Source organism: Oppia nitens, unplaced genomic scaffold (assembly GCF_028296485.1).
Source record: "Oppia nitens isolate AA-2021 unplaced genomic scaffold, nextdenovo-longstitch-racon4-pilon3 scaffold6_pilon_pilon_pilon, whole genome shotgun sequence".
NCBI lineage: Eukaryota > Metazoa > Arthropoda > Arachnida > Sarcoptiformes > Oppiidae > Oppia > Oppia nitens.
The window spans coordinates 3,821,756-3,845,818 of record NW_026533250.1 but is presented as its reverse complement, the minus strand read 5'-3'; the positions used below and the strand labels follow the sequence as shown (position 1 = coordinate 3,845,818).

The window sequence follows — 24,063 nt, the reverse complement described above, 5'->3', positions numbered from 1 at the left end:
ATTACATTAAGAAAAGAGAAAAAAACAATTTTTAAAACATTTGAATAGCATTCCAATAATTTAATGAAACATTTAGCTTATAATCACACACTTATAATACAAAACCATATTTGCTGTAATAAATAATTAAATAATACAAACTTTGAATACATTTAAAAATAATGATTTACATTACATGTTGTTTGTTGAATGCATTGGAAAATGGTGTGAAAGTTGTATGAATACGTGAGACAATATCAACAATATATATCACTTTTTTTGATTATATAATATTACTAGAAGTTATATACTATCGATATTTAAATAAAAAAATAGTTTTTTTTCTAAAGACGAATAAAATATTAGTATTTTTTTAAATTTTATTTCCTGATAGTAGTTCTCAATGCATAATATGAATGCCATAAAGTATTTCTCTTTCAAATACTATTGAGAAAAGTCTGGATTCAAAGACAGACAGAGGGAGCGATAATTAAAGGTAAATCTTATATAAGACTTACGATTGAATGGCTTTCATTGTATTCGGTCGATGACATCCATCTAAACCCCAACACACACGAAGAGCCGGATTGAGACAACATTTTCTTGATGTGAACTCAACTAACTATATAATATGAGAAGCCATAGAATATTTTATAAATAAGTTACACTATTGAAACCACCGGCCAAACCAATGTTTGCACTGTATATACCAATGTATATGTATCTCACAATGTGTCTCATCATATATACAGTATATATATATATATACCTCATAACTGGTATGTTATATCTCATAATCAAAACACAAAAAACTAATATCCGTCCAGTTTTTATTTTTTGCTAAATTTCTATTCATAGCACACCTGCGCTAAGTTTTTTTTTAAAAAAAGATAGAGAGATAGAGAAAGAAAATTTAATATTAATTTTAAAAATATTGTATTTTAAAGTAAAAACTTTTACGTTAAAAAACAATTTTAATGACACTTTGGATTCATATAGTAATTACATTCATACATACTTTATATAATACCTAAGCAACCGATTGCGTAAATTATAGCATATATTTAAATAATATTAATACACAACTGGTTTTTATATGCAATTTATTTTTCCGTCACTATTATATTTGTAATAATGACCTCCTTTTTTCCAATATAACGGTACTCTCAATAGTTTACCTTACTTTGCCTCTACATTTTTTGCGGCATTATTTTTATAATTATTTTTTATCATTTTTTGCCTGCAATTGAATGATAAACTTTTTTATTATTAAAAAAAACTTTGTTTTTGTTTTAATACAAAAATTTAATCAAACCTTTTATTTTGACATTTCATGAGAAAACAATATATTATATGATTAAACAATAATAATTAAATTGAAATTTTATTTTTTGATACAAAAAAATCTACATATCTATGGCTAATTAGTTTAAATTACTGTATAGGATTTTTTTATCATAAATAAATTATAAAGCAATCAATCAATATTATAATCTTATATATACAATATATTGTTGGCAATAAAAATTTGATATAATCAAATTATTAATAATTTTCCAAAATATATATTTCCAATGTTTAGCAAATAAAAATATTCTTGGTCATTGTAACATAATATCTGATAACAGTTTATAACTTTAAAAATCAGCAAATTTTAGTCTTCAATATAGAAAAAAATTGTTTTTTGTTGTCTAATTTCCAATATATTATATGTAGTAGACATAGGATATCAATTTTGATATGATTTTAAGTATATTTACAATCAGCTTATTATTACAGTAACTGTTATTCAATAGTTATGTAACTATAATACTATCACAAGTAATTTCAGTCTTTAAATTAATTTATTGTCTTTTAAATGTGTAAAACCAATTAAATTATATGTTTGTATTATTATTAATATTAACATAATTTTCAATTATCACCAAATAAATCATAAAACAGTTTAACCAATAAATAAATAAATTTATTATATTTATATTTTGAATACTAATATTATTTTTTATATATAATTAAAAACTTTTCTGTTTTCTGATTAGATAATTTTCAAACTAAGAAACTGTATATGTATTTAACTAATCAAATATGTGGTCATTAAAAAAACAAAAATCAATGATTTATGCAAAATAAGAGACGCTTAACACTACAACTATCAGTGCCTCGAGTTCTTCCACAAAGTTATCATCGGTTAGTGACAACAATTGAAATCATAATATAATATAAGATTAAGTTTTCCTTTTAATTGTTTATATTATATAAATTATATATAATAAACGCTATGCATGTGTGTGACTGATAGTTTGAAGTTAACAATCAATAAAATAATAAAATTTATTTTATTGAAATATAATAATAATATATTTTTATCCAAATATAAATATATATATATATGACATAACAATCATAGAAGTTATGTTCAAAAACCTGTATTAAAAAACAATCAATGCTTTGAGTGTGAGTGAGTGAGAGAGAGAGAGAGAGAGATTAGTAAGTCAATGATATGTTGTGTAATACATGCAAACCTGTGTTACACATACCGATCATAACTAATGAATTCAGTATTTAATTAATGGAAATATATTTTTGCAATTTTATTAAATGAAATACTAAGAAAATATTTACAATACATTATATTACAGTACTTTAATCATATACTCAGTATATTATACAGTACTGTATATCTTCTACTAAAAATCATTGATTAAATTTGTTATAATCGTGATGTGTATCTCATCTATGAATATAAGTTATTACATGTAATGTTATTGTGTATAATACTGTATAATGTGTTGGTTTTTTTAGTTAGTGATGAAAGTGAATGCACTTAAAGTGTGTCTCACATTCAGTGATGCCGTCAACTCTCGCAAACCACTGTATAATACTGTAGTAATAGTAATATACTGTAGACTATAGTTATATAACTTATAGACTACTGTAGTAATACATACATTGATATTGATATCACATCACTAGTCAGTCAATGTATTAGTGTTTTGTGTTATCCATTGATTGAATGCTTTGCCAAACAATTTATGTTTGCATTTCAGTGATTGACTTATTATATATCAATTCATATCAAATAAAATACAAACCAAATGATCAATAGATTGGTTGGAAATTTAAGAAATGACTTAACTGTCAGCTGAAGACTCCGTACATCGATGTCTGGTATTTAGAGTCAGTAATCTCGCCATTAAATCGCCAAAAAATACAAAAAGTGTGACCAAAATGAACACAAATCGTCAAAACTGTTTGATTGTATTGAGCTCTGCTAAAGAAGGTATCAATTGATTGATTGACTTATTAATCAATGCTTTTTTGTGACTAATTTGGTGATAATCTTTTCCAATGTTTCTTTAGGCAACTCTTGTCAGTCATTCATACAGTGTTTCTCACTTTTGAACACTACGTTTAACGTACAGATTGCCACTCCATCGGTAAGTTGTCAAAAAAAACTGGTCACACAATGACTATTAGGTTATGATTGATTTGTCCACAAATTTTTAGGGCCGAACTCCGGAGTTCATAAAAACGGACGAACAGAGCAGGAAATGGTTGAATGAATTCAAACACAAGTCATTCTCCGAACCAATCAGTTTGTCTTCAGTCGACCGTAAGATCTTAGTTGACAACACTTTTTATCAACTTTTTGTTTTTACTCACAATTTGATTATTGATTTGATGTAACAGCACATCGATATTCATGTCTTGTCATTCCTCACTCTCCCGGAGCTGTCATTGATTTGGTCGCAGACTCGGACTTGTCGTACGTTTTGAGACATTTCGTAAAAGAGCAAAGTATGATATAAAATGAAGAATAAAATTGATTCAAAATTTAGAGTTAAATAATGAATATCTATTTTTTTGCCAATTCAGAGGTGATATGTGCTATCGGTATGGGTGTGGTCGCACTGTTTCCCGCCTACGACGAGGGCAATGTCTGGTCATTTCGACGGTTTACACTAACAGCCATCTCGGTGTTTGAATTGGCCCGAAATCCGGACTTTGCCAGTTTGCCGATCATACCAGAGGACGTTATCAAAGATAGAGGCGCTCTCTATAGTTCAACAAATCCCGATCACTTGGATGAGGTTCATGTGGTTGTCGACAGGCATCTGATTACTGGACAGAATGAACAGTCGACTCTGACGGCTGTCCAGAATCTAATGATTCAATGCAATCAAAAACAAAACAAATCATTGAGAGAGCGCTGAACAACAAAATTATTACTTAAAATAAAACGATTGACTCTTTTAAAAAATGATAAAATTCTTAATATATAATAAAAGCATAATTTAAATGCAATTTCATTTATAAATACATTTAATATATTGGAGAACTTTATTATCAAATCTGAGATTTAATATATAACATTAATAAATCAAATTTATTAACATAATTGACTTGTTTATTGACTTATTTATTTCATATTTTGTAATAATTTTTATAGACTATAAATTATTTAATTATAGTATACTTTTTCAAATATTGTTGATTTCATCTCAAATGAAATGTTTATTTAAAAATTGTTGGCATATTTGTTGTTTTAAAAATATTACACATAAATAATTAATAAAAATCACTTTATGACAATTTTATACTATTAATAATTTTAACATTTTATTTATTTTTTATTATTATTGAGATGCATATACTGTAATATATCATGATTTAAAAATATCAAATTCAAATATTTGATTATATTAATAGAATTACTTAAATTTGCTAATTTAAAAAATAATTAAGTAAATAATCAATGGTTGCAATGGTGTGCGGGGATAGTTAGCTAATGTTTTAACAGTTTTTTTATTTATGATTAATTTCTCTATATTTATTTATTTTTACCTTTATTATTTTATTCAATTTTGTAAATATAATATTACTTTTAAAAATTAGCAAATGTGAAGGAGTATCGGTAAGTGAATATACAGTATTATCTATTGATATAACATTTACTTACCGGTAATTTCATTGGTGCTAATCTTTTGGGAAAATCAATATAAATCGGTAAATAAAATAATTATAATAAATATCAGTAAAAAATCAATATATGAAAAATTCTTGTACTCATATATACTGATTATTTTTTTGTTTACGTAATTAAATTACTGTATATGTCTTTATATATACTGTATATTTAATTTAATGTAATTATATTATAATTATTATAATTTCAATATATTACAAGATTAAGGTCGGCCCAGTATTTATAGACATTTATTAACATTATAATAAATAATATACATTTACTGTATGATTATTTTATTACCGGTTTAGTTATCAAATGAACAATTTTTAAACAAATTATATAATTATATGAACTATTGACTGATTTTTTTTATTATTAACAATTATAATTCTATAAATTTTAATATTTATAAAAAACAATAATAAATTATAATTAGATGTAACAAAAATATTAATGAAAAAAATTAATTAATAAAGTAATTAATGAAATAATCAGAAAGTATTGTGATATTTGACAAAAGCCACGGCTGCCAACTCTTTGCAGAACTCTTCGATCACAATCAATGCTTCCATTATTCGCAATGTCTTTCCATCGGTCGTATCATTGGATTCGGCTTCACATTTGTCTGACTCACCCAACAGTGACTTTCTGGTGATTTGCAGCTTATCTTTTAAGCCATTCATTCCCTGAACTAATATCTGTAACTCATCGACCAGTTTGTGAAGAATGGAAAACAGTGAACGTGTGTTACAAACTAAATGAAACAATTAAAACAAATAATAATTATTAATAAACAAAACAAATAATACACTAATTAGCAATAAATTACTACTGTATACCTAAAGGAATAGTTGGATCCAAAAGATATTCATTGAGATATTGGTGCGGAAATAGCGCTAATCTTGAAATCAAAGACGTCACCTAAAAAATTGATTTATACCAATAATACTGTATTAAAATCTAATTAAATAATAAACTGATAAATCTTTAATAATACCTGAAGATTGACTTCGTATGGTAATTGAACCATATGTTCTAAATTATCAAAAATCATTGCCATAAAAGGTCCCTCAAAGAACTGGTTTTCTGATTTCGAGTTCAATTTGTGCTCTGATTTGCCATTAATAACAATATTGTTGGTCTTCTCGTCGGCCGTCGACTGAGAATCGTCTAAAATAATGCTTTCTGTCGACCAGTTCTTCCATTTGTTACAGATATGTCCGACTTCTTTGAAATGTTTTTGCGCTTCTCTAACATAGTTCTCGTATCCCAAGTCATCATCGCTGACACAACTTTTGAGTTCATCGGGAACTAGTGAAGTAAAATATTGAAGCATTCGTTGGACATGAGATGTCGAAACATAATTAAAATTAACTGCTGATCCCTCCTCTGAACCGGAATTCGAGTACGAAGACATCAAATTACTGAATTCACTAAAGTCTGAATTGGTATCATTGGTTAAGATATATTCATCAAGAAATGATCGGTCAGATAAATACTGAACGACTAATTCGTTTAAAATACTGACGGATGGTTTTACTAATATGTCTTCAAATAATTGCATCGATGACATACATAATTGGATTCGCTTACAATCGATGGTAATACTACTCGAGTTTTGTTCATCGTTTGCTAAGTTGGTCTCAATTAGTCGACATCGATCTAATAATATGTTTTTCAATTTATTTGTTTTTTCATTATATTTTGGATTATTAATTAATTGATCAGTTTTGGTGTCAACTATTAAAAACTCGCCAATAGTTGTCGATAAGTATTCGCTGACTGTATTTCGTAAACAATTTGACACCAAAACTGTGGTCAAAAATATATGGTCCGCAGCGTCCGATTCGCTTTCATAACCCATTCCTAACAGATCCGGACAAATGCATGCCTCGAGAAAGTCTTTTTTAAAATTATCTAATAATGTCTTTCTTAAAATACTTTCTTTTGTTGATAAATGATTGACAATCATATCTATAAAGACAAACCATCGAAGAAAACATAGAAACTTGCGAACTGCCGGTGAAAATGATTCAAAATTAGTGGCACTCTCTGTGTCTACACTTTTAAAGCAACAATTGATTGCACTCTCCATTTGTTCGGCTCTTAGAGAGCGAGGAATTGCCTGATAAAGAGACACCAATTGGTCCGCTATTTTGCAACTAAATGGAGTCTCAAATGCTATTATCTCTTCGGCTCTTTCATTGACTGAATCCAAGAGCCGGAGAAGAGCGTCGCCACTCGTGGTGGAGATCACTTGGTCTGGACTCTGGAGTAAAGCTAATAAAGCAGTGATTAACGGAAAAGAGTCACTTAAGAAGCAGTTTATTAATTGCGGATTTTCATGAATTTTATCACAAATACAGGTCAAGAATTTTACTTCACTTGACTCATAGGGACCAGCTATTAGTTTACCGCAGATGACTATTATTTTTTGGACAGAACTATATACACACTTATGTGGAAGTAATTCATGACTTGAATGAGTTAAAAGTGTGGTAAAGAATTGAAGAATATGATGTGTCAGACCTAATGGTGTGTCTGTTTGTGCCAAAGAACTCATTGTATCCAATATCTTGTTTTGCATTAAGTACTCCATCGATGGTCCGATGGATGAACCATTAAGAAGTACATCTGTCGTATTGTTGTCACTCAAATCTGGCGACTGTTCGTCACATAATATATGACACATCTTCTGTAGATGAAGACTAATATTCGTGGCTTCGATCGGAACGTCACGCGACGTCTTGTCGCTGGTCTCGTAAAAGTTCATCACTTGTTTCCAGTGCCAAACAAACTGGTCTTCGGCCGCAATGGTCGGCGCCAACACTTCCATCGTATTGTTAATCGCTGAAGATATTAGTGTAAACATATTGTCCGCTAACTCAAGAGCTGCAACCGATAAAAAACTGTATACAAGAAGTGGTCGTCAATGAAATGGTTGAGTACTCGTGAATGTCTTTTCTTAAGAAGATATGTCTTCTAAAAACATGAGACAATCACATCTGTAAAATGATTTGTTGTTTATTTATGGATATAATTCAATCATTTGATCACCACTTGGAATGTGCTTTCAATTCATCCAAAAAACAACAAAATAAGTGACAAATCACTCCTCAGTTTGTTATTACTGTTATTATAATCACTATAATTATGATTATTATGAATACAACAACACATCATAAATGTATGTATTATTGAAACCCTATTTTCATATCAAATACAAAACACACGTATCGTTCATAGGATTCGCACTTTCTTTACAGTCATTTGTAAAAACTCTTAACTGTTTTAATGACATTATTGTTGAGACAATTGATAATTAAATTCATTTAAAAAGTACTGTTAATTAACTACTTATAGTTAAGATAATAAATAAGTGATTTTTATTACAATAAATCATTTATATATACAGTATTTTAATAGTCTTTTTAAACGTTTTACTTCAATTCACATATTTTTAATGTCCTATTTTTATTATAATACCTGTATTTATTTATTTAGTCTAATAATAATATTATTTAACGTAATCGCAAAAAAACAATTACCGGTAGTGTAAAAATTTTAAACATAAACAATCGTTTTGCTAATATTTTTTCTTTTATTATTATTATAGACATTGAATTTTTCTTATTGAACAATACCTGAATAACTTTAAACGTAAAAAATAATTTTACAATTAATATATCATACAATTATGTCTAATAAACTAAAGTTTTGTTTTTAATGATCAATAATTTCAAAGCATAAATATTTGTAAAAATTGTTTCATTTTATTATTATCGATATTTTAGCATAAATTTATATTTTTGTCGCACAAATAATTAATATAAACTTTTAAATTATAAATCCAAACTATAAAATAGTTAATTATTTTTTTTTAATTTATATTCTGTTAAATTTATTTATAAAACTTAAAAACAAATGAATCATTGCAAACATTAATGGCAATCATTTTTTTTAACAATATTATTGAATTAATAATAATAAGTTATAGTTTGATGTTTAATGCCTATAAAAATTTTCATAAATTATAAAATTATTGAATAATCCGTTTTTATCACATTTTCATTACAATGTCGTTATTTTTTTATCTAATAATTTGTAAAAAATATCTATAACTTTGTTCCTATAATTTATTTAACTTAACAGTTATTACTATATTAATTATTATTATTATTATTATTAACAGTATTATTATTATGATTATTGACACCATAATAGATGATCAACTGAGTGATGGGACACATCATTAGTGTCACATAAAGGAGAAGAGACTATTGGCATAAGCCATGGGTTTGACATTAGGATGCGGTACTTCTGCATATGTCGTGAACTGTGGCTTAAGATCTTTTCCGGACATTGTTATGAATGCCCCCTTATTTCCCATTGTATCGCAATAATTGGGTGCAGAAAATACTGTAATACATTTGCCTGAATGCGCCTAAAATGCATAGAAAATAAGTATAGAATCAATTGAATTATCTATTTTTTGTGTCAATTAATTACCTCTTCATATCCATCGGGTTTCACTTCATGACTACGAATGATATAATCGAGTTTATTGAGTTTGCAAAATGTTTCGGTAATATCGGGTCCAAACTGGACGCCGACGCCTCGTTTGCTGGGAGCGCGACCTTTCGGTAGCATCGGATCCGACCAGAGAATGTCGCACATAATTCCTTCGTCGGGCGGCTGTCTATTTCGGTCAGTATTGCGAATTTGGTCCAATGTAATGGAATCGTTGGCAAATAGGCCGCCGTGCATAACAAGTACCCGTTTATTGATGCAATGGGCCAGTGGTAACAAATTAAACACTTCGGCAAACAGTTCGTACATTTGTATCGTGTATTTGGCTTTGACCTCACCTTCAAAGCCGTACATTTGGTTCATTGTTTGGCTCTCGTGATTACCGCGAGACATGAAGAAGTGTTTGGGATATAAGAGCTTAAAACCGATTAAAGTAAGAATACACTCGACAGAGAAGGAACCCCTGTCCACAAAATCACCGTTGAATAAGTAGGGATTAGTCTCGGATGGCATACCATTCAGTTTAAAGATATTCAAAAGGTCGTAGTATTGGCCGTGAATGTCGCCACAAACGGTAAACTTGTTGTCGTCATCGATGTCAATGTCCACTAAAGTCGGCTCTTTTGAAAACAGTTGTCTCACATCTAAAATCATTTTATACGCGTGTTTTCGGTGAAGTTTTTGCCGGTCTCTAAAATAGTCCATCATTTGAATCATAAAATCTTGAGTAACCTTTCCGTCAACTAATTGAGGTCCGTCGTAATCATCATTAATGGACATACTTTCCAAATCGATACTATCGGCCACCGATTTCTTAACTTCTTCGACAGCGATGGCCTTTTCAAAGGCTAATCTATTGACAATTTTCTTGCATTCGTTGAACATATTCAGTCCGTCCTTATCATTCGGCTTACATTTAACCACTGTTTCCAAGTCTTTGAGGGCAAGTTTGAACTTATTCAGTGCCATATATGCGGCCGCTCTTCGGTAATAACCTTTGATATAACTTCTGTCTAATTCAAGAGCTTTGGACGCATCGGCCAATGCGTAGCCGTAGAACTCCTTCTTGAGGTAAGCAATAGATCGGTTGCCATAATATAAGGCGACCGACGAATCCGTTTCGATGGCTTTACTGTACAAATCGATGGCCGCGTCGTACTCACGGTTCTTGAAGTGTTCGTTCGCACTCTCCTTCAGCTGATCCGCACTTAAATTCATTGTCACTGAAAGAGGATTTCAATCGGTAATCAAAATACAACAAAACAAACACAAAATTATATTATATTTCAATCAATTGATGGCTAAGTTAGTGGCGATTAGTTTCACATATAATTAAATCATAGACCAGTTGTCAGATATCATATGTAAATGAAATTAATTATCAATTGTTTTAATGATAATAATAGTTATTATTATTATTATTATATTAAATGACTAAACAAATCAATTAAATCACAATTTTTATGACAAAATAAATGCAATGTTTTTAATGTATGACTTTTGAAACACCGATTTCTACAATAAATAACAACAAACTATTCATTTCACTAAATATTAATAACTATTGGATTTCTATTAATCATTGCATTCAATGTTTTTTAAGTATAAATAGTTTTAATACTAATATTAATTATAATTATTAATATATTTTATAGTTTGCGTTACAATAAAAAAAAGTCAAACCATTATAATATATTCAAAATATCAAAAACATCAAAATATACCGGTATTATAGAGTAAATTAAACATAAAAAACGGATAATAATTAACACTTATTTTTGATGTGTTTGTTAATTGCAGTTCACATTAATATATATAATATATATTTGTTTTAATTTATACAATAATTGTTATCTCGTTTTAGTCTATTTATTCTGATTTCTAGTTATATATATATATATATATATATATATATATATATATATATATATATATATATATATATATATATACTGTATAATAACCCATAAGTTTAATAAACATAAATATTTATTTGACTCAAAGTTTTAGCAACTTATATAAAAATTATTTAAAAACTTTTTTATTAATTAAAAAAATTATATAAATATTTTTTTTTATTGAACTCTCTTCTAGATATCAATTATAATATTACTGATCAGTCAATGATATCTTTAGACTTCTTTAGCCAATTCCTTAGCGAATGCAATGAAAGCAACAGTTGTTTCATCACAAGTGGGTCTTATGTGAGACTTTGGTAATGCAAATCCATTGTTTCCTTTGTCTCTTAATTCAACAGTATATGAATACTTGATGTGTGCGCTACCATAGGCCCAGTCTGTATGGATTTGATCCAATATTTATCATATAATTAGTAATAGATTTTGTAATATAATATTATGACATACCATCCGCTCCTCCCGCAGCCGCATCTGTTTAATCATTAAAAAATCACTAAAGTTTAGTATTTATTAAATTTATATCAAAATAATAGATATTATATTACAGAGAACGTTAGTCGACGTTCCCATTGTATATCGGGTACCATAAACACTGGCCAATGCATTGGTCGCCAATTTTGCCATACGATTCTTATGATACACAATATATATAAATAAATAAGTTTTATTGTTTAAAAAACAGAAACTCATACCAAATGTTTGTCATCGGGAGTCACAGAACTGGTCCATCCCTTTCAATCAATAAAAAGTTTTTTTTGTATAAAATATTTTATTTAGGTATTTAATATACAATAGACATACCCAGGGATAAAGCCAATACTGACCGTATGAGTGAACCGCTAGATATGCCTTAACTCTGTCTTTAATCTGAAGAACATAATCTGAAACGGCTTTAGTTTCTGACTCTGAGAAAGCATTCGGACCACGATATGTCTCCATACCTTAAGACCATAATATTTAGACATTTTAGACAAGTTAATCAAATTTAGTAGAGATTACTAATAATTTATACATGGATTAGACGAAGCTCCCTGTCCACCCCATTGGTAACCGAAGTTTCTGTTAGGATCGGCACCTAATTTATATTAAAGTTATGTAGAAAATATTTATCTAAATAAAAAAAATGATTTATTAAATACCGAAACACGATCCGTAAGGTTTTCTAGTTTTTCTCCACATCCTATCCCTGGTATGTGTGTACTCATATCTAATGTTTTTGGTATAATTAATTTTTTTTTAAATTGCAAACAATTATTGACAACTAAAAAACACCCTCAATATTATCGAAAAAATAAATACCCGTCCGGATTGAGAACTGGTAGGATATAGAAATCAAATTTTTGTAACAATCCTACGATATCGGCGTTTCCAGTTTTGTGTCCCTGAATCAAATTTTGTGCAAAACACTGACTGGTAGCCGGGGATATCCATTCCCGGGCGTGAATTCCCGATTCGATAAAGATTACCGGCTTAGTTTTCTTTTCGTGTCCATCACCGATACGGATCAGTTTAATAGGTCTGCGTTCGTATGAATAGCCGATAACTTCAACGGCGGCCAAATCCTTGAATTTTGAGCCAACAGTATCTAAAAATGTATGAATTGTACCAACTCTTCGATATTCATCAAAATGTCTTTCAACTATATCAGCGCGCAATGGTTGGACCACTGGTACCGCTGCCCTGTCCTCTAATAGATTACTGTAATAAAAGTTAGTTAATATATTAAATTTTTTCAACAATTTAAATACTTCTCCAAATCATTAATTAAAACACTTTTTTCGTCCAGTTCTTCGTCAAACATTTCATTGAATGTTTGGTTAAGATGTGGCGGAACCATAACATCGACCGATCGATTCAAATAAGACGGACCCTTCCAGAAGTCATACTTTACAAAACAACAAAAGCGATCAATATTTGCAAATTTATTGAACAGTTATTTTAAAAAGTTTAAACTAAAACTTACTTCTAATGAATTTTCGTGAAGATTCTGTAAAAAATTTAATTGTGATTCACTTCTGGGAATTAAACGGATAACAGAATATCCATTATAATTGCGAATACTTTCATCGCATATAATATTATTAATAATAATTGTAAATATTAGTAAAATTAATAACAATTTCATTGTTGTTTTTAATAAAATTGTAATATTTTTACTATTCAGACACAAGATTTGTTGGTCTGTCTATTAGATATTTTTGATGAAAATTTTTATTTTTCACCTATTATTATATGGCATATTATCATAGTTACTATCGAAAATATTGTTTAATCTGGTTACAAATAATTGCTAAATTATTATAATATATTTTTGTATAGGGGTTATCAAAAATAAATAAATTTAAAGGTTATTAACTTTGAAAAATTAGTCAATATGTGATTTTAAAGTTCAAGTTCACCAACATAAATTATTTGTAAATATAATTTATTATATTTAATTGATTAATTAGAATATATACCGGTAGTGCTATTATTGATGATAAATTAATAATTTATAGTAATAATATTTATTTAATTTGTTTATGAAATTTTAATAAGATTATATCACTTTTACAATAATTTATTTACCTAATTAGAAATTATTAATTGGTAAATAAATAACTAAGTTAAGTATAGAGGGGAGAAATCTGGACATTACTTTTGCAATAACAATAAATTTGTTTATTTAGTTTTTATAAATTGATATTTTACTTGAATTATAATACATTGTTTAGTCTGTTATTGTATTTTTGCTAAAAAATTTTCAACAACAAAAAAATCAAATAATGTTAAATTAAATAAGTATTTTTGTTGTTGTTGTCATTGATTAGACTTCTGTAGACAATTGTTTAGCGAAAGCAATGAATGCGTCGCTCGTTTCCTCACCGGTTGGTCTGATTTGGCTCTTAGGAAGTGTAAAGCCATAAGAGCCGGTATCTCTCAATTCAACAGTATAGGCATATTTAATACCTCCGTCTCCATATGCCCAGTCTTATTGGTTTTCAAATTTCATTAATTACAATATCATTTAGTTTATAAATCAACAAACTTACCATCGGCTCCACCGGCGGCCGCATCTAATTATAATAATTTGTCAAAAATTAAAAATATGAATTAATTAATTAATTAATAATACAACTAATTGTTAAAATAAAATATATAACTAACACAAAACATTAGTTGATGTGCCGATTGAATACTTTTTATTGTAACGTTTAGCCAATGCAGTGATGGCTATATTTCCCAAACGATTCTATTAATTGTAATAAAATGTAAAAATTAAAATTAAATAACAATTTTTTCACATTATTTACCAAATCTTTGTCATCCGGAGTTAAAGAACTGGTCCAACCCTTTAATTAGTTTTTTTTAAATAATTTCATTTAAAAATAATTATAATAATATTGAACTCATACCCACGGGTACAGCCAATATTGTCCGTATGAATGGACAGCAAAATATGCCTTAACTCTTGGTTTTAATTTCAATATATATTTGGATTCGGCTTCAGTTTCTGGTTCTGAAAAAGCTTTCGATCCCCGGTATGTGTCAGAGCCTATAATTATAAATCATAGAAAAATTTAATAAATATCTTATGATAAATAATATAAATCCTAAACTTTAATATTCAATAAATATAAATACATGGATTAGTTGAGGCTCCCTCTCCGCCCCATTTGTAGCCGAAATTTCGGTTTGGGTCAGCACCTGATTTAAAATATTTATTTAATTTTAACGATAATTAGATAGTAGTAGTAGTAGTAATAATAATAATAATACCATAACAGCTTCCATATGGTTGTCGTGTCTTTCGCCACAATCGGGATGTGGTGTGAGTGTATTCATAACTAAATTAATTAAAATTATTATTTCTCTAATTTATATTAATTTTAATGAAGAAAAAAATCAATTAATAAAAAATAAACTATTGAAATACCCGTCCGGATTAACCGATGGAAGTATATAAAAGTCAAACTTTTCGAGTAATGCTTTTATATCTTTATCTCCCGAAGCGTATCCCTGGATCAGTGTCTGAGCGAAGAACTGTACGGTTGCGGGTGATATCCATTCTCGGGCGTGGATTCCGCCTTCAAAAAAGATGACGGGTTTGTTGTTGTTTTTCTGTCCGACTCCTATACGAATTATTTTGAGATCTCTATTTTCATACGATTTGCCGATGACTTCTGTGGCACTGATATCTGGATATTGGTTTGCAATGGCGTCGAGAAATGAATGGATTTTATTGAGTCGTTGATAATCATCAAAATGATTGACAACAATATCTGCTTTTGTCTGTTTGTTTGGTTCAGCTATATATGGCTTTCTTTCTTCAACCAATACTCTAATTTTATTAAATAGACATAAATTTGTTTTTTAAAATTAAAGTGTTATTATTAAATTGTTAACAAAAATACTTTTCTAAATCATTTATCAAAACAGATTTTTTGAAAGATTTCTTATTAAACATGAAATTAAATGTATGGTTAAGATGTGGCGGAATCAATATGTCGACCGATTGGCTCACTTGCGATGGACTTTTCCAGAAGTCAAGCTATTTTGATAAAAGATTGATATTTTATAAGAATATTCAATATGTGATTATAAAAAAATAATTTTGAATTTTTTTTCTTTTAAATAAAGACTTACTTCAGTAACACTTTCCTCTAATTGTCTCAAATATATGAGCTGTGCTTTGGTTTCGGGTATTAGACGTATCAATGAATATCCGTCGTAATGACGGATACCGTGAATACCATTTGTCAAACATATGTAAAGAAGAATAACTAAAAAAGTAATCGATTTGTTAGACATTTTGAACACAAAAAAAATAATTAATTTTTTCTCAAAATGTCAAACAATATATTAACAAATCTAATGGCAAACCTAGATATAAAACTTTTATATGGTTTAGTTCTTTATATACTGTATAACAATTAGTTAAAGTTATAATGTTTTTAATATGTAATATAAATAATCATTAAAAGATGATATAAATAATAATATTTCAACATTATCATCTTTCATGTATTTTATATTTAAAGTGTTATAAAAATAATCATTATAATTTATGACAAAAATCTGATTATAAACTTTCATTAATTTATATGATATGTATAAAATAAATCACTACAAATTTTATTACTTACAATTGTTTATAATAATATTATATAATAATATATGATATTTTATTGTACGAAGTTTATATTTAATGTATATTATTAGTACAAAATTATAAAATTTAATACAATAAATAAATAGTTTGTTTCTAACGAATAATAAATATTTTTAATCTATTTTTTAAATATTAGTATTGTATAAATCTTTAGGCATATTTAGATTAACATTTAATCAAAACTTTAATATAATTTATTGTAATATCCTTACCGGTCAATCTATAATAAAATGGTTTTATGATTTTCAATTTAATTTACTACTATATTCATACGTTTTTAATGATATTTTATTGACAATTTTTATGATAAGTTAGTTTGCGATTAAATGAATAATCATTTATGTCATACTATAATATTGTTTATTATACCGATATATATATATATATACAGTATTTATTTAGTTTTAAAAGTAACATAAATTATAATTAGTAATAAACTTTTTATTACATATGTATAGTAATATCAATTTTATAAACTTTTCAGATATTTTTGTTTAGTTGTTAATAAATTGCAAATTATATTAATACTAAAATATAAATGAAAACAAAATAACCATAAAATGAATATAAAATATTGAGATTCATGAGATTATAAATAATGTAAATGATCATGGTTATATATATCGACTATTATTATTATGCAAAAATTATTGCTAAAAAATATCTATAATTAATTTTCAATAATTTTCAAACTATAAGCTATTTAAACAGTTTTTATAATTAATGGTTTATTTGACAGATTATCAAATTACAGTCCAACAGTTTATTTAGCAGTTAAGTTGTAGGCGTTTTGGTAAAAACTTAAACATTAACTTAACACTTAAATTAACTTTAAACATGAATTGCTTAAACATAAATTTGACAATTATTTATATTTATTTATATTTTAATATCTTTATTGTATGCAAATGTGATACTAAATTTTGGAAAGAAAGCATTAATTATGCAAATGTTGACAATTGGTCACAAAATAGGATTCCCTGTATTAATGATCGCATTATATTTGCTGAAAATACAGTCATTTATGTGGACCAAGAGATTACAGCTAAAGAAATTGTAATTTTTTATATTAATTTTGTTAAAATATATATATATATCTTATTGTATTATAATATTAATACAAATAAAACAGATTTTCCCGAAAAACGGTCGTTTGGTTTTTGGTGAAAATGCTACCATAAGACTCATGTCTTCGCCTAATGTCGACAATTATTGCAATGGCAAAGGTTTGTATTATAATGAATAATAATATTAATCATTATTATTATCATTATTGCATTTATTGAAATGTTGTCACCAATTATTTTGACTTTTTATTATGATATTTGAATAATACTTTTTTAAGATAATAGATATATTGTTAAACAAGACAATAATTGGTTTAATCCATACAAATGGGAACAACTTATTGAATGGGTTTCATCGAGTGAAGTGATCAGTGAAGATATATTTATTGATTTACCCGAAGAACACAATCCTATACCACATATGGAAAGGATTCCTTGTGTTTATGATAGGGTTCTCTTTGAGAGTTATACTTCATTTAAAGTAATCGTAGACTTAAAAGATAATATGACTATTAAGTCATTGAGAATATGGGATCAATACTATAGTACTCAAGATTTTAAAGACTTTACCGATAGTGATATCGGTAAACTGTTGTTCACAATTAATGGTAATATTGAAAATCTGATAATAGATAACAATATGATCTGCAAAGACAAAACCGGATGTGTTTGTGGTAATGAGGAACCGACTATAATGCAAAAAGTTTGCAATTATGTCCAAAAATATGGTTGTCCATCACTTGAATGCTCCGATCCTATTAAACCAGTTGGCCACTGTTGTCCAATATGTGCCTCAATGTTGACAATTTCGTATAAAAATGATTTTAGTATTGATTTAATAACAGGTATTACAACAGCATATCTCAATCACAAAGAATATTCAACTATCAAATCATATTTACATAAACTTAAGTCTCGAAAGTTTCAATTTATTGTCACTGATTTGGCAAATAAAGGTTTGGCCGACAAATTGGTTAATTCAATCAAACAGTACTTTAACGACGGTATAGAACTTTGTTATTATTAATGAATTAGTAGTTATTTTATAATATTAGGTTAATTACACTGTAATATAACACTAATACACAGATAGATACTTATTTAGGTCCCGGAATATATAGTATTGATTCAATTGATGTCAAATCAAGCACCGACTGGAAGTCTACCGGTGCCGGTCTATGGCTTATCTTTATATTTCTTATAATTATTTGTATTGGTATTGGCTTTGGTATCAATTATTACGTCCAAAACAGACGGTTTAACAATTTAAAAATAATAGACATCTTACTGAATGTCTAATAATATTATTTTGATAACAGTATTACAGCTCCGTTTACATTCGTCCGCTTTCGTGGATCAGATGGTGACGACAGTGTTGAACTTCAAGTGGGAACTACACCTCATGAAGCATTGGATCCGAACGATCCCATTCATCTGAGTAGTGGTTCAGTTAAATATGATGTCCAGCCCGCCGAGGAAGCGGTTACTTTCGAGAATCCAGTGTTTATAAGACACCAACTAAAAGAAAATGAAAAACAAAGTCAACAAAAGTCATCAGAAATGACTTCAATTGATAAACCATTAATTTGTATCACTGATACTGACAATTGATTACATTTAGTAATAATATTAAAACAGTATATACTTTTTGTTCAATTTATTTATTATTTATATACAAATATTTAAATTAGTTTTATCTTTTTATTTATAACTTAAAGATAAACTTAATTTGAATAAATTTCTATTAATAATACTAATATAAATATTTTTATTAACCTTAAATTAAAAATAACATATAAATTTTAATATGTCATTAAAAATAATAATTTTACATTAATAATTAATAAAATTGTGATATAAAAACACTTTGATAAATCTAAATTTGACATTAGTTTATATTAATATATTTTGATCACATAAGTTGTCATTACTAAAAAATATATTAACAAAATGTAATTTACTTTTATTATTGTAAAATTAAAATTTCTTAAAAATGAGTTATACTTTTTAAAATGAGTATAATTTAATTAATGGCACCGAAACCAGGCTTTTGTCGCTCCCATCTCGAGATTGCTGACAACGGGAAACACATAATACCGGCCAATGCTATGGCCGAACCCGACAAGTAAAATGAATAATCATATGAACCGGTTATGTCAAAGAACCAACCTTTTTATTTTTGGTCAACAGATTTTGGTTAATATTATATATCATAATATATTCTGTGTGTCTTTATATATATATACAGTGGTTATAATGGATATTATGATAATAATTACCGGCAATGGGTGAGCCTATAGTGACGGCAATTCCCTGAAACATCAATAACAGTCCGAAAGCATTTGCGAGTCGATCCAAACCTAACATTTCTGCTGTTATTACAGAACGAAGGGCTGCGAAACAGGCTTTTCACATATAAAAAGAAACAAATATTTAGTTAAACAACAAATTTATCAATAATTTTGTTTTCTTAATATATAAATATATAAATTGATATTTTGATTAATACCGATTGAAAATCCAAAAATAGCTGAATATATCATAAGAGTGACATATGTGTTGCATATGATGGGCGACAATATGGTAGCCAAACCCCCGATAGTGAGGGCCACGTTGTTGATCAATAAGGCATTGACTTGTGGTCTATCGGAAATATATCCGCAAAACACACGACCGATAGTATTAGTTATACCAATAATTGATAGTAAAAATGCACTTTTTTCTGGTGTACAACCTTTTCAATCAATCAATTGATAAGATAATCGCTTATTTTAAAGAAGTTAATGCAAAATATATTTTTTATATAAAAAATTAAAGTATAGTGATATGACATACCCAACAGTTTGGCTCGATTTGCGATATACATGAATGGTATGAAAAAGCCGGCCAAACAAAGAAATCCACTCAAAGACAGCAATAGAAAGGACGGACTTTTCAGTAAAGTTAAGTCAAAAGTTTGAGTCAAAAATTCAAAACACGCTTTGGATGACTGGTTGGCACTGTTTGACTCATTAGACGTATGAATCGATTCCTTTGATTGGGTTGACTCTTCTGGTGTCGACCTTTCCTTTGATTCCGTTACTGATTTGATTGAAGGCAACCGATTGGCACTTCTTTCCAATACGTGACTCATTACCGACGACGACCTGCTTCTCACAGCAACCAGACTTAATGAACTACTGATCACTTCGGGTCTTAGAAATTGGTTGGTATAGTCATAACTTTGAGTCCGTCTCCTGTTTTTCATTTCGGTAACCGAATTGTTTATAGACAGAGAATATTTTTTGGCCAAAGAGTTGTTGTTAGTGTTGTCGATGTTCACTATTTCCGAATAAGGCGGCGGAGCGCTGTTGTGGCTTCCCGTCGGTGAATCCTCTTCGACTTCATCCATATCTGACTCAGTCCAGAGCGCATCTCTGGCCTCTTTGATACGGAATAGTAATGGCTTTTGAGATTTGTTTTGCAAATGTTCAACGGGTCTAAACAATGAACCAAAAACAGCACAATTGAGAGTAATTCCGGCCAAAATTAGGACACATCCGCGCCAACCATAATATTCAACCAGCAATTGAGTTGCCGGTGCAAACACAAAGTTACCAATTCCTATATTAATGGCAATACTATTTTAAGAGCTTTGAAATAAATAGTTATAATAAAATAAAACTATCGTTTTCTATGCCATATGAAGGCAAATAGCAAACTACCTGAACCACAGACAGCTATTCCAGTGGCAAACGCCCGGCGCTTCTCAAAGTAAAAGCCAACCATAACTATTGCCGGCAAAAATATAAAACCAAAGCCTATACCTATAAAATGATTGATTTATAGTTTTTAAAAACTATGCTATTTATAACATAAAACAGTTTATAATACCTCCTAAGATACCAAACGTAAAGTATAATGTTTTAACATTTCCAGCAAAAAATGATAGTATAAAACCAATGGCTGCCACAAGACTACCAAAAATGGTGGTCTTACGGCACCCGTATATGTTGGCCAATGCACTCACAATTGGACCTATCAATATATTACAAAATATATTGTATTTAGTTTAAAATACATTAGTTTATAATAAAACTATAACTAAAAAAATAACCTAAAATCAGATAAAATCCCCCCTGAAGTGATCCGATCCACGCTGTGCTGGCTTTGGTCTCATGAAATTCATTGCTAATCTCTATTAGCAAAATACCAAATGAAAATATAATACCATCGACTATGAAATTACACATAAAAGAGGCCAACACTACTATCCAACCGAAACCACCTTTTGATGACATTAAGTGACAAAAAAATGTTTTTTAAATAAATTATTTACACATTAATTACTATTTAATATTATTACTAACTATTATTATTGATAACTCATTAAAAAAATAATAAACTAAACTATTTGATAAACTTGATGTTTGTCTGTTTTGTAAAATGTCAATTTGAAATAATAATAATAATAATAATACAGTATTATTTAAATTAGTGCTTTTTAAGCAATATTTTTTGAAGTTTAAGTAATTTTTAATTAATAGATTACAAAAAAAAATTAATATAAATAGTCATCAAAAAAATTATGACTTACCGTCTGGAGGGGGAACCGGTACTTCTTGTGTAACATAATCTTCGGGTTCGCTATTAATTAAAATTTGTGTACAATTATTATCTTTTGTGTCATCTTTGATATGTTGAACAACATCTTTGAGTGGAAAACTCTTTGTCTGAGAGTTCACTATTATATTATTACTGGCAGTGAGTTTTGATGATTTCATTTTTTGCTGAAAAAAGCAATTTCTTAAATAACTTAATAACTCAGATAATCAACAAAAAAAATATATGACTGCAAATAATATCTATTAATTCACAGATAATTTACGCAATTAATGATCTCTTTTATGCACAAAATGAAAAAAATTATCACAAATGTCTACATAAATACTTACTTTTAATATATAGTTTTATTTAGTAAAAAATATATATAACTAATAATATCTATTATTTGTTATTAAATTTACTTTTGAAAGTAATTGTTTAGTACAAAAAATAATATTTTTTTTAGATGAAACTTAAACGAGAAATTCATTTGTTTAACTTTTTTAGGAAATAAACTGTAATTTGAAATCACTTGTATTAAACAGATTTTGATTTATATATTATTTGTTAATATTTATTTAACATAACTTTGTTGGTTTGCTTTTTACACACATCTAATATAAAAACGATTGCTTATTAATTGATTGAATTGATCAACTGATATGTATGTAATACTTAAGAGTTGGCTTAATGTTTAAACAAATTTATTGTTGTTATCTTTCAATTTATTTTTAATTATAACAAATTATTTCAAACAACTGTATAGTTTTTTAGTTGAAACTAGAGCTTGAAATATTTGTTATACAATTAATATAATTGTATTTACTTTGTTTTAATTAAAAATATTTGTTTAATTGTTATCTTATTTTACAATATATATAAATCTCAGTTAAGACACAACAAAATTTATATTTTATAATAAATAATAATAATATATATGAAACCATTTAAATAACAATTTGATTTCAAGGCTTATAATCGAAGTTAAATATATATTTAGTTAAAGAATCCAATGAATAGCTTAATGAACACCACTTTTCCATTGATTACCAAACATATGACACACTGTATGATAAAAAATTAGGATATTATCTATTATATGACTACATAAATATATATATATATATATATATATATATATATATATTAATATATTTATGTATATATTATAGATATAATTATTAATCGTCAATTAAATTTAAATCAATTTTTATATCTCAATATTTATTTTTTCATTTTATATATAAAAATCTTTTTTTTTTGGTCTCTCATCTCACGCTCTCCCAGTTTTATGTATAGACAAAATTTGGCAAAATATTAACTTAAATTATGCAAATATATAACATATCATATTTCAAGTGACTATTAATTGAAATCTGTTTAATATATTAAATGTTATTTTGTTTTTGTTTTGTCTAAATTATCTGTTTATTATTAGAAAAAACTGTTTGTTAGTTTCAATTTGATTTTGAAAGCATTGGTGCCCTCGTATTGAACTAATCATATATTTTTCAATTTGTGATTCAAATATTTTAGAGGCCTTTAAAATGATTTTTTATATATATATTAAGTTATACGATATATAAATTAAAGTACCAGTATATAAATACTATATATATATATATATATATGAAACTAATAATCATTATATCAATCACAATACGAGGTGATGTTGAACTTGAAACTCTAATTATTAAGATAATAGACTTAAGTATTGTATATAAAAAAGTGTCAGATTTTTGTAGATATTTGTATTAATACTGTAAATGTTTGAACACTTCATTTCACTGCTAATCACAAAACATTTTTGTGATAAAATAGCGATCAAATCAATTGTTTGATACACTTTATATAATATTTATT

The 24,063-nt window shown here is 27.5% G+C and overlaps 6 protein-coding genes across 6 annotated transcripts; 2 read left to right on the top strand and 4 right to left on the bottom strand.

The window, feature by feature from the left end:
- The first annotated feature begins 2,665 nt into the window (after window positions 1-2,665).
- On the top strand, window positions 2,666-4,222 carry LOC128962275 (glutamine amidotransferase-like class 1 domain-containing protein 1). The gene is made up of 5 exons (XM_054308639.1): window positions 2,666-3,259; window positions 3,340-3,416; window positions 3,487-3,592; window positions 3,670-3,777; window positions 3,856-4,222. Exons 1-5 carry the CDS (start codon window positions 3,208-3,210, stop codon window positions 4,191-4,193), a joined length of 681 nt encoding a protein of 226 aa, XP_054164614.1. The 5' UTR covers window positions 2,666-3,207; the 3' UTR covers window positions 4,194-4,222.
- Window positions 4,223-5,402: 1,180 nt separating this feature from the next.
- LOC128962186 (FHF complex subunit HOOK interacting protein 2A-like) lies at window positions 5,403-8,131 on the bottom strand. Its single transcript, XM_054308538.1, has 3 exons — window positions 5,946-8,131; window positions 5,788-5,869; window positions 5,403-5,702 (listed from the first exon to the last, which is right to left on the bottom strand). Exons 1-3 carry the CDS (start codon window positions 7,818-7,820, stop codon window positions 5,440-5,442), a joined length of 2,220 nt encoding a protein of 739 aa, XP_054164513.1. The 5' UTR covers window positions 7,821-8,131; the 3' UTR covers window positions 5,403-5,439.
- A 984-nt stretch (window positions 8,132-9,115) lies between these two features.
- Window positions 9,116-10,846, bottom strand: LOC128962603 (serine/threonine-protein phosphatase 5-like). Its single transcript, XM_054308986.1, has 2 exons — window positions 9,458-10,846; window positions 9,116-9,392 (listed from the first exon to the last, which is right to left on the bottom strand). Exons 1-2 carry the CDS (start codon window positions 10,694-10,696, stop codon window positions 9,207-9,209), a joined length of 1,425 nt encoding a protein of 474 aa, XP_054164961.1. The 5' UTR covers window positions 10,697-10,846; the 3' UTR covers window positions 9,116-9,206.
- Window positions 10,847-11,610: 764 nt separating this feature from the next.
- On the bottom strand, window positions 11,611-16,263 carry LOC128962706 (zinc carboxypeptidase A 1-like). The gene is made up of 20 exons (XM_054309108.1): window positions 16,024-16,263; window positions 15,792-15,928; window positions 15,314-15,718; window positions 15,157-15,224; window positions 15,022-15,084; window positions 14,793-14,932; window positions 14,691-14,729; window positions 14,545-14,629; window positions 14,430-14,453; window positions 14,210-14,367; window positions 13,361-13,384; window positions 13,146-13,282; window positions 12,697-13,095; window positions 12,537-12,604; window positions 12,410-12,472; window positions 12,199-12,338; window positions 12,090-12,128; window positions 11,943-12,027; window positions 11,845-11,868; window positions 11,611-11,774 (listed from the first exon to the last, which is right to left on the bottom strand). Exons 1-20 carry the CDS (start codon window positions 16,186-16,188, stop codon window positions 11,611-11,613), a joined length of 2,427 nt encoding a protein of 808 aa, XP_054165083.1. The 5' UTR covers window positions 16,189-16,263.
- A 1,472-nt stretch (window positions 16,264-17,735) lies between these two features.
- LOC128962705 (protein amnionless-like) lies at window positions 17,736-18,643 on the top strand. Its single transcript, XM_054309107.1, has 2 exons — window positions 17,736-17,775; window positions 17,895-18,643. Exons 1-2 carry the CDS (start codon window positions 17,736-17,738, stop codon window positions 18,641-18,643), a joined length of 789 nt encoding a protein of 262 aa, XP_054165082.1.
- Window positions 18,644-19,639: 996 nt separating this feature from the next.
- LOC128962704 (monocarboxylate transporter 14-like) lies at window positions 19,640-22,381 on the bottom strand. Its single transcript, XM_054309106.1, has 8 exons — window positions 22,193-22,381; window positions 21,713-21,883; window positions 21,490-21,633; window positions 21,321-21,422; window positions 20,452-21,219; window positions 20,126-20,350; window positions 19,896-20,021; window positions 19,640-19,785 (listed from the first exon to the last, which is right to left on the bottom strand). Exons 1-8 carry the CDS (start codon window positions 22,377-22,379, stop codon window positions 19,640-19,642), a joined length of 1,869 nt encoding a protein of 622 aa, XP_054165081.1. The 5' UTR covers window positions 22,380-22,381.
- Window positions 22,382-24,063: the final 1,682 nt, after the last annotated feature.